This window comes from Vigna umbellata, chromosome 5 (genome assembly GCF_029865625.1).
Source record: "Vigna umbellata cultivar VRB3 chromosome 5, Vumbellata_1.0, whole genome shotgun sequence".
In the NCBI taxonomy this organism is placed as follows: domain Eukaryota; kingdom Viridiplantae; phylum Streptophyta; class Magnoliopsida; order Fabales; family Fabaceae; genus Vigna; species Vigna umbellata.
In genome coordinates, this window is record NC_142169.1 from 28,359,949 (window position 1) to 28,371,350 (window position 11,402).

General features: G+C 30.4%; 1 protein-coding gene across 1 annotated transcript; it reads left to right on the plus strand.

Moving 5' to 3' along the window:
* The first annotated feature begins 1,095 nt into the window (after positions 1-1,095).
* Positions 1,096-7,430, plus strand: LOC124826448 (uncharacterized). Its single transcript, XM_088114964.1, has 9 exons — positions 1,096-1,566; positions 2,586-2,799; positions 2,910-3,057; positions 3,881-3,960; positions 4,049-4,091; positions 4,593-4,649; positions 4,789-4,876; positions 6,918-7,012; positions 7,095-7,430. Exons 1-9 carry the CDS (start codon positions 1,395-1,397, stop codon positions 7,188-7,190), a joined length of 993 nt encoding a protein of 330 aa, XP_087971090.1. The 5' UTR covers positions 1,096-1,394; the 3' UTR covers positions 7,191-7,430.
* The last annotated feature ends 3,972 nt before the right edge of the window (positions 7,431-11,402 follow it).

An 11,402-nucleotide genomic window follows, 5' to 3' on the forward strand; every position in this document is an offset into this window, starting at 1 on the left:
AATATTGTTTCTTCAAGTCATGTTTAACTTAGACAAATATTGTTTCAAAAATTACTTTGAGTTAAACAAATATTCTTTCAACAACAATTATTTTTAATTAATATAACTAGATTTTTTTGTCAAATGATCATAAAGTTAGGACTTTAGTGATATACATAATCACATTTTAGCTTGTTAGGTGAAGACATTCGTGTGTGTATGATTTAAGCATTCTTCCTTTTAGCTCGTTGAAATAACAATAGCAATATTTTTTGTTGAAACCTTAGTTTTGGTTCAGAATTTTGTGCGGCGTTTTAATTATATATATGCGCGTTGTCTCACTCTTCTTTTTTTCATATTAAAAAAACTTTATATAGACTGTAGAAGAAAATAATCATTGGAATAACTTTTAATTGTTGACCAACTTCAACTCTTTATAAGGTCTTTCATGACAATCATGTTAGTGATGGATGCATAAAGTCATTTTCTAATTAAATGCATGTTTTTCTTTTCATTTAAAGAGATCTATCATTTTTAATGTTATTTCTATTATTAATATTAATTATTTAAATAATTAAATACTTAAATTATAATAATAATAATTAAATAAGGTTGTGTCTTTGAATCTTCAAGCTCGAATCGGATAAACTTGATATTATCTTACCTTTTTATTTTATTTTTTTTATGAAATTGAGGTTTAGTCCTCAATTTTTTTTAAATAAGTGAATTTTATCCATGTTGTCACGTAACTAAGTCACGTTACACGTGCTAGCCACCCTGGTGAAAGTGTTGATTGTCTGAGAGACAGTTTCACCTATTTTCAAAATTTCGAGTACCTAAAAAGAGAAAACTAAAGTATAATGGGCAAAATGAATTTTCTGCAAATTCATCCAATTCAATTCATACATACGAATTTTATCTTTAGTTCAATTAAGTTAAAGTTTATATAATCAGATCAAGAATATGTCAAAAACAAGATTCCAAACCAAAAATACAAATTTTATATTAGTTATATATTTTTTGATGGAAGTGATGTGATATTTAATTTTGTTCTGTTTATTTCTTTTTATCAGGAAAACTATAAATACGATTTTGGACTTTGGAAAAGATGATGTTTTGGATTATGGAACATAAGATGTGGAGTGACCAGCTTTGAGCTTGCCATGTTGGAGCAGTATTTTAGTTGGTAGTGGTGGTGGCAACTGGCAACTGTCAAGTTTAAGGAAATTGTTTTCGTCCTACAATTCCGATTTCTGTTGGGTTGGGACTTACTAGGATTAAGGAATAATAACGAAATAGGTGGCCCGCATCTTAACTTGCAAATACTAATGTTTCCCTAGTTTCAACTTCGTCAATGCTGCAAGATTTTGTTGCCAACCTCCTCTAGGGTTCTCTATTTCTTTCTTCACACACCAATGGCCAAGAAGAGAACCACACCTCACAACAACAACAATCAGAAGAAGAAGATCCAATTGATAATTCACATGTCAAAACATTCTCAACAGCCAAGAAGCTCACCTCCCAAGCGTCGCACTGATTTCTCTGTGTTCACACGCACTCCCTCCTCTTTCTCTAACCCTGCTTCTGGTACCTTTTCTGCTTCTTATCAATAAGGGCTTTTGAATTTTCTTTTTTCACGTTTAGTCTACTGCTTCCTGAATTTGGTTTCGGTAGGGAATATGATTGTTGTTCACTGTGTGGGCTTATTGTTGCTAATTGATTTTGTTGATTTTTATGTGGGGATCCTTGTTTCGTTTTTCTTTGAATTAATCGTCAACTGTTGACTGCAAAGCTAGTGCCATTCGTGCAATTCCCCGCATTTAGTTCATTTTCTGCTTTTCTGTTCGGTGCATCTGAGAATAATTGAATTGTAATGATTTCGTATGGTAAGAAGCAATTGGAAATGGGATTATGAAATCCCTTCTTCCTTCTTTGGTCTGAAGCAGTTCGATTTGCTGTTTATTGTGTCACGTCTTCATAGATGACGATGTTTTAAAAATTTATTGGATGGTAGCTTGTTAGCAATGTGGTTGAGCAATGAAATAAACGTGTCAACGTGCTTGTTGCTTTTCCAAGTTTTGCATTTTTTTGCCAATGTAATGAAATTTTTCTTTTGTTACCATGCTAAATGGTTTTGTGTGTACTGAAAATTATTCATAACTTTTTTATTTCAATCTTCCAGTCATGTGTATTTGTGTTGGAGGAAAAGTGAAGAATATGGTATTTTTTGCATGGACCTTTACAGTCCGTATCAGAAGTCACATGCATCAACCTTTAGGGTTGAGTGGCTCCATTTAGATAATGTGTTTGATAAGCTTTGTCAAAATTTTGAAGGAATTAATTTTTGTTTTTAGATCCATATGACTTTATTCAGGCTAGTTTTATACATTTCGTAATCTAAAACTTTGTTGTTGATGTTGCCAAGTATGGAGGTTTTGCCAGTAGTTTGTTCTCTTCCTTCCAACATCTTGCCGTGTGTAACATGTGATTCAATTTAAATTAACCATTCTGTTAGGATTTAAATCCAGTGTCTGTCTTTCATTGCCAAACTGTGATTGAATTTTTTTAAAATATACTTATCTTTGATCTGACCAATTTTCATGCAGGTTCGTCTTCTGGTGAGGTGAGGTTGAGCAATGTCACTGCAAGAAGTTTGCAGGGGAAGGGAATGACAACAAAACAAATTTCTGAAAATACGATGGTTCGATGTAGCATTTACCAAGAGGGTAGACCAGTATGCTCATCTGAGTTTTTTGATGCTGGAGTTGTGGAAGTTGATTCAGCTGTCCGAGATGAAAGTCTTGATCTTGGTCGTAATAGGTCTGTTTTTGTGCAATTGTGCTAGTGCAAATAAGTAGAGTTTAAGACGTTGTGGCTTTTATGTTTCTTAGTAGACTGAAACTTAAAAAAAGTTTCTTGTTTTTATACAGGGATGATTGCAATGAAAGAAATGATATTTCCAAGATGTTTGAATCTATAACTCTTGAATCATCTGTCAGTGATAGCAGTTCTCTAGCTGCAACTCCTGGAAGCGTTGTATGGGCGAGGACAGAGTGTCAATTGTGGTGGCCTGCTGAGGTATTTACTTTTATATGTGTGCTGGTTTATGAGTCAATATGGCATTTGATAGACAAAAGGAATCCACTGATACAAAGTCGGTCATCTCTTTTTGGTATCCTTGAAGAATCTCTTGATTTTACGTGCAGTGTTCATTTACCACCTAAGTTCTTCAGGAAAATTCACTGACATCAGGATATTGTAACATGTCCTTGTCTTCTTTAAAATTGGAGAACTTACTTTCAAATTTTGAAATGACTTTCCATATAATAAATAGATTAGGTTATAATCAGTTTAAGCGTCACTGTCTTTGCCTTTTTCCCTTTTTAATAATTGATGTACTATAATGTACTATCTTTATTATCTCGGTAAACTTTGATAAACTTCCTTCTTATTTCTCTATTTACTCATTCCACCATGTTGCTTTTTATTCCTTCGGAGATTTGTGAGACAATATTGATTTATGGGAGCTATAGAAGTTAAGATCAATGTTTTAGATCAATTCATGTTCACTTGAAATTTGTATCCTTTAATTATTGAATATTGAACATTTTTTTCCTATTCATATCTACGGTGCTTGATTTGTCAACACTTTTCTCAACCTATCTACAAAAGATACGAGGAAAACCAATTATTGGAACGTTTTTGTAGTTTACAAGATAAAAAACTATCGGTGTAAATCTGTCATACCTTTGATGTTTTTGAATCCAACATTCTAAACATAATAGTTAATCAAATAGATCATCTCATGACTTTGGCATGGAGTTTATTTCTCTGTGTCACTATTTGCTTTCAAATTTCATGGCCAATTTATCTATATTAATTAAAAAAATAAACTTTTCAGATCATGGAAGAAACTTCTGCGTTATCCAAACCTGGTAGTGATGGGCATGTTTTAGTGCATTTTTATGGAAATCTTCCCAGGTATTGTCTCATACATTTTCCTGACGGAAGTTTCTTGGTTGTCTAACTTGTCTACTTATTGCACTGATGTTTCTTTGTTCCTTATCAGTGCCTGGATTGATCCAATGACAGATATTTCAACTTTTGAGGAGGTGAGTTAACCCTTTTCATGCAATATGCTTTTGTACATATATAACAAGTTGATGGTGCTTATAACTTTAGAAATCAAGCCACTATCTTGTATTTACATCTTGTTGATATTTAACATCCAAGTAAAGCCATGCTAGAAGAGAGGCATATAGAATGCCTAATCCTCATCTTCTAAATGAGAAAGCAGAGGGTGAATAAATGCTTATTTCTCAATTTTCTAATACGTTTCCGTGCAACATGTCACACAATTTTTGTACTGAACTATTAAAATAATGATTTGGATTAAGCATATTGCCTCTGCTGTTGTCAATCCTTCTATTCTAAATTTTATTTTGAATTTTATGAATTTCCCTTTTCTTTTCTGTTGAGAGGTTTGTTGCTATGGAATTAGGGAGTTATTTTACACAATTTTCTGTTAAGCAGGACATAATTTTCAACAATTGTGAAGAAAGTAGTTCTATGATTGTTTGCTTAATCATTTCTGTACATGATTTTTATTGCAGTCGTTTGAAGCAAGGAGCAATAACCCTTCAGAAGATTTTCAACAGGCTTTAAAGCAAGTATGTTTAATGTAAAGCAAAACTTTTGTATGTTTTGCTCCAATAAATTTTACAATTTCAGCCAATGGAGTCTGTATATTATCTATTTTATAACCTCTTCCCCATTCTCGGTAATATTTTTTATTTTTTTTAATACTAGGCATTGCAGAAGAAGGCACAGCTTAGTTCTTGCCAAAAGTTGACGGCTGATAGTTCTCCTCAATCTGATATGCAAGAACGTCCATTTGGTACCGTCTTGATTTATACTCTAAATTATTTTGTGTATAGTGAAGAGAGATGTCACAACAAGGAACACAATGGGGGATGCCACAGTATAGAAAATAAACTATTTTCAACCTCTATCATGACCCTCATTGTGACAAATGATGATTCAACTAGAGAATTTGCAATTTCACATAGGCTTATTAGCAATCATCATCCCGTTCCATTCCATATGGTTGATTTTGCATTATAGTTTGAAGATTTAGTTCACGTCTAACTATCAAATACAGTATGACATGGGAAGCTTAGTTTCATTCTGTCATATGAATTGTTACCTCAAATGTAACACGATAAATCGGATTGACAAATTTTTCTTTGCAATCACTTCTTTATGAGCCATCAAAAGTTCTGTCTACCACAGTGCTTGACTTAATGTATAGTTCATTAGATGATACTCTTTCAAGTGTCTTTTGAGATCACTTTCAATGAGAAACTATTGTCAACTAGAACACTTGTCATGATATGGTTTGTTGTGTGTGTCACTGATATGTGTTGGGTCTATTTATGCCCAGCTCCTTCCACTGACATCCCATAGGTAATTATTGGTAGTGATCCTAAGAATGATATCTTCACCTTTTTCCACATAAATGCTATGAACAATGTCGATTTCATTCAGTATTGATAAATGTATTTTACTTTTTACTATATGGACATAGGACCAGATATATTGTTGTGCTTTAGACACACAAGGATTCCATCATATGACTCTTTATCTTTTATCTCTACATGGTATCTATAGCCTAATATGAATCTGTGCCCTCCCAATGGATGGTGTCAGTTTTTGTTTTCGAATATTGTCTCTTTCCAATTTCCAGCATCCCTTCTTTGGCGTGCATATTTTTCCATCTATTTTCTATCACTTCCTTCACTGTTGCTCTATGGTGGTTGTCTTTTCAAACTACAACCCCACTATTTGAGTTACCTTGCCTAGTTGACCATTGCATCGTTGGAGTTGTGGCATTAAAGCAGCCATGCACTCTCATGCACGCCTTGATGCTGTTGTGTTTTTGTCTCCCTTTATCGTTCCCGAGGCACATGATCACAGAGTCATTTAATTTATTTGCAAAAAGTGTTAAAAGTGTTTGAAGAAGTTCTAAGAGGCTAACCCAACTGAATGCCCTTTTGGCATGAAGTCTGACAAGTTGGGTGTCAAGTGAGTCAACCCAACTCATTACGGGCTAAGCTAGCTCATTATGGGTTGAGATAAAAAAGGATAAGCTCTACCCAACTCACTTTTTGGTGAACTAGAAATTTTGTAACCCGATTTGACCCACTACGGATTAGTGGGTTGACTTACTTAGGAATGTTTTATTTTTATAATTTATTCTAAAAATTTATTGCAGTGCAATAAAAGTGTATTTACTCAATTTTTTTTATAATAGGAAAATCAAAGTGTTCACCTAATTCTCGAAATATTACTATAAAGATAGTAGTTGGAAATTAAAGTATCAACATATATAAAATAAAAAAAAAAAAGTAACTTGGCAAACAAATAAATTAAACATCCAAATTATTAAAACATTATTGAATAACATTCTAGTATTTAAGAAGATCAATTATGAACCAATATAATTTGAAGTAATAAATAATTATAATAAAAAACTTATAAAAAAATAATAAAAAAATTAATAAAATATTGTTGTTGGCAAGTTATGAATCAACTCATCTTCAATCAAGTTGGAACCCATTTAATCCATGGGTTAGGTGAGTCAAGTTCAGTTTAACCCATATCAGCTGGAACTCATGGTGAATCAATCAGGTTGACTCAACCCAAAATCCATTTTCACATCTCTAATTAAGATTAGTCACGTTTCTATTTAGCAAACAAAGGATTGTGGGGCACTTATCTTCATAGAGTCCCATGTGCATTGTTTTTATCCATGCATCTTTTAATGTTCTTGATGTCTTGTGTGTTTGTCAGATTCGACAGCTATCTACTGGTTGGCAATGGTTTATTCTTTTTGGTTGTTCTTTTTGCTTTTTAATACGAAGTTATGGTTTGAACAGATAACTGCCCTTCTAGAACGACAAGCAAAACAAGTGATGATTTTCAAGAGAGACGAAGAGGGAAAAGGGAACGTAAACCCAAAGTTCACTTTGATGTAAGTTTATAATTTAGAACCTGTGGCATGATCACTATTGGAACTTGTTTTTAACGGGCTTATTGTATAAATTCTTTTCCAGGAGGTTACATATCCAGTGAAATCAGAAAGAAAGCTTCGTCGGTTAAAGATAATGCGGTACCTCGGCCTTGCAGCACCAATCGGTTCTCCCTTTTGAATTTTGACCGCGATTACGAGTAATGCATATTTCAAATGTTTGCAGCCAAATTTCCTTTCTTTAACTATAAATTATCATGAAATATGCATATTAAAAAATCTTTTTTTATTTGCCATTAGTTCTGTAAATTTTGTAGGACCATGTAGTCTCATATTACATTATTATATGTAAAAACCATATCAGAATTTAATGGAATAACAGATTAGTTCTCCAATAAAATCTCCATTTTCCATTTGTTTAGTTTGGGTTTATCTTAATGGTCATATGTCGTATAATTTACAAAAATCTTTGGGTCGCCTATTCACTTTTTTTTTTGTCAAAATAAGGCAATAGAACCCGACAAAATGAAGGGGGGGATGAACTCATAATTACAGTTGGTAAGTGTTGATTGTTGATCTATTATGAGGAAATATACGTTAATTATTAAACCACCATATTGAAATATTTGGTCAAAAATCAAGATATTAGTAATTGAAATATTCTGATTTGGAAGTATCCGTTGAGAGGTTCATTATTGTACCATGCTTGAAATTCCAAATGCAGTTTATGTATCTTTGCTAGAAATTTGTAGATGAGAGAAAAAAGTGACCTTGTCAGGGAAACATTATCTATCGATGATGAAAACCAAAGTGACTACCCAACCACTTAAATCTGTATTATTGGCGATTCACAGCAGTGGGTGATGCAAATGATTTGTCAAATATTCAGGCTCGTATGTGCGTCTTATTCAATTCGGCCAAAATTTACAACAAAATCTATAATACCAACATGATGAAAAAAACCAAATGACGAGAAGGAAATGAACAAGCCAAAAGAATGAAATGAATAAGTAGAAGACGAAAGGGAACATGAAATACTGTTTGAGAAGAAAATCTCACATCCATTCCACAGAAGATAAAAGGCCATTTGCATCACTTCAGATTGAAGAAGCAAATTCAAATGTTTGCTATACAATGATGTGCTAAACACGTTATTTAATTATTTTGTTATTTGCAGTGCTAAACTTGCTGAATAACGCGGTATTTTATCATCAGATCACAGTATAATAAACTTTTGTGTATGTACCAAAATTAAACTATATTAGTTCTATGTTCTCATACATTTTTTTAGTTGTGTTCTCATACATTTTTTTAGTTGTATGACTTACCTTGTGGTCTCCGTAACCTAAAGAGATACTTGCAGAGATAATACATATAATACATTACTTTCTCTCTCGACACGTCCTTATTTTCTACCAACATTGTGTTAATACAATGGTTAGTGATGGTTTGAGGTTTAAATTCAGGGATTTTCGGGCCCTCGTTAAGGAGATAAAAGGAGGAAAAGAAAAAAAAAAAGCGAACTACTACGACTTGTGGTACACCATGATCTGTGATGGTGTGTAGTTGAGGGCTTAGTAGTTGAACAAGGAACGTAAAGGTAAACAAGGAAAAGATAAATAAGAGAAATAAGAAAAGGAAAAGGAAAAATCTGAACTACCTTTTAAAAGTTATATACATCTAACGATTCTAAACTATTCTTTCATAATGGTAATGGTGGTCATGTACGCATTCTCTACATTTCCATTTATTTTTTCGTTGCACGATTTTCACTTATAGTTAAGAAAATGTATTTATTATATAAATGTCATAATATTTTAATGTAAATCGTATTTTTAGACACTTAAAAAAGATATTCTCAACCAGAAGCCCTCCACTTATATATATATATATATATATATATGAGTTTGTTAATTTACGTAAGGTCATTTTTTAGTTGGTATATTTTAGCAAAGTGTATCAAGTTTTAATGGAAAAAAAATCTCCATTTGAAGAAAAACATACTTTAAACCCCAAGGATATTTTAATAATTTTAATATTTAATTTAAAATAAAAGTTAGTTATTTACAATTCACGACTTAATAATTATCTTTTATTTTTTTATTTAAAAAAAACTAAACCCTACATTCTAAATCCTAAACCCTAGACTCTAGACTCTAGACCCTAAATTTTAAACTCTAAACCCTATCATCCATGATTATTAACACGTAGTTATTTATCATCCATGGTTGCTGTCATGTAGTTATTTATCATCCATGATTGTTGTCCCGTGTATGAGTAGTTATTAGTTTTTTTAAAATAAAAAAAAATAAAAGGGAGTTATTAAGTCATGGATAGTAAATAACTAACTTTTATTTATTTTATTTTAATTTAAATATTAAAATTATTAAAATAGCCTTGGGTTTAAAGTATGTTTTTTCTGGATTTTTTTGTCTATTAAAACTTAGTACATTTTGCTAAAATGTACTAACTAAAAGAGGACCTTACATAAATTAGCAAACCCCCATATATATATATATATATATATGTATGTATACATATAATATTCATATATGGAATTTGTTAACATATCTAAGCGTTTTTTTTAATTGGTATATTTTAGTAATGTGTATAAAAATACCGGATTTTAGTAAACAAAAATATTTTTCTATATTATGGATTCTAAGTTTTAAGGTCAATGATATTTGAATAATTTTTATTCTTAAAACAAAAAAAAAACAAAAAACTCACAAACCTTTATTTACGTCTCTCTCATCCCTCGTTCATCTCAATTCTTTTTCTATCTCTCACTCCACATTCTTTCTATCATCCTTATCGTAACTCCAAATGAAAAAAATCAGAAACACTCGTCTAACACTAATCCACCTTTCTTACTTATCCAATTTGTTTATCTCTCATCTTCATCCTCTCTCTCACCCACACAGTAACCCGTAACACAGTATTTTGTTATTCTTACTCTGTTCATTCATTTGTTTTTCATTTGAATAACAAAACAATTAATGATGTTGATGTTTATTTTTTATTTGAGGTTGTGTTATATCTTTTCCATTCTCATTGTTTAGTTTTTTAACCCTCCAATCAAAAATTAATATAAAAATCATCAATTATTTTGTTATTAAAGTGAAAAACAAACGAACGAATAGAGCAAGAGCAACAAAGTGCGGTGTCGCGGGTTTGTGTGTGTGGGTGAGAGAGATTCAAATTTTGTTTCAGTTGATGCTAATGTAAGATGACATAGAGAATGTTAGAGTGAAAGAGGATTGAGAAGAATGAGAATAAGGATCTGATTTTTTTTACGTATATTGTAAACCAATATATATATAATAACATCATAACTTTTTGGATTCTTTAAAGCTGGATAGAGAGGTAATATTTATGTTTGTATTTTTTTAAACGTATACACTTTAAAGTTTATTATATTTTTGTTGAGAGAAATTATTATGATGGTAATTTAGTTGATTTAGTTTTGATTCATAAATAATAAGTAGTTTAATATTTTATCTTGATATATTAATTTAGATTTTTATAATAGATATAATTTATTTTGTTTTGTAAAATATAATTTTTATCTTTTGTTTGCATATATTTTTTTAATTTTTTAATAAATTTTATGTGATGGTAATATTGGATGAGATGTTAAAATTCATAGATTACTTTATTTGAAAATGAAACTCTTAAATATACCAAACAAAAAAAATAAGGGATGTGTACAACATAAAACATGTTTGAATTCTGAAAGCATTTTTTTTATAGGAATTGTTTCCTATTTTCATAAACGATTTAAAATAAGAAAAGATACATCTGACACTGCTATGATATTTCTACTAATTTTAAAATAGAAATTATTTATCTTTTATATTAATATAATTTTTAATTTGTAAATAAATATTCTCTTTCCTTATGTTTTTAATAAACAACAACATTCTTTATATTTTTAATAAGTTCACATTAACTTTCTTTATTTTATTTAAAAATATCATATAAATAAGCACTTTCAAAAATAAAAAGTTAAAAATAAATAATATATTCTAACATTGTTTTTTGACATGTAATTATAAATTTTCACAAATAATAAATTTACAGACTTTACATGGTTGGAAAAAAAAACATGTATCTTGAGTTTCTTGGTTTACTTTAAAGAAAGTTAGTTATAAACAGCATTTTTGAGTAAATAAGTGTTGAAAATTAAAATTTATTAGTATTTAATTACAAATTATTATCTATAATAAGTTTTAGATTTATGAAAATTATTTTAAATTGATATTAACAATAACTTTTGATTGGTTTTGAGTATAAATATTTTTGTCATAATTATTTAAAATTGATTAAAGCTGTTATAACTAATTATGAACACATTATTAATTGTAATTAATTGTAATTAATTGTAACATAG

Excerpts from the sequence above, each read along its gene's own strand:
- LOC124826448 (XM_088114964.1), top strand. The coding sequence starts at position 1,395 with ATGGCCAAGAAGAGAACCACACCTCACAACAACAACAATCAGAAGAAG. Across the intron at positions 2,800-2,909 it reads CTTGATCTTGGTCGTAATAG|GGATGATTGCAATGAAAGAA; the intron begins GTCTGTTTTTGT and ends GTTTTTATACAG. Across the intron at positions 3,961-4,048 it reads TTTTATGGAAATCTTCCCAG|TGCCTGGATTGATCCAATGA; the intron begins GTATTGTCTCAT and ends GTTCCTTATCAG.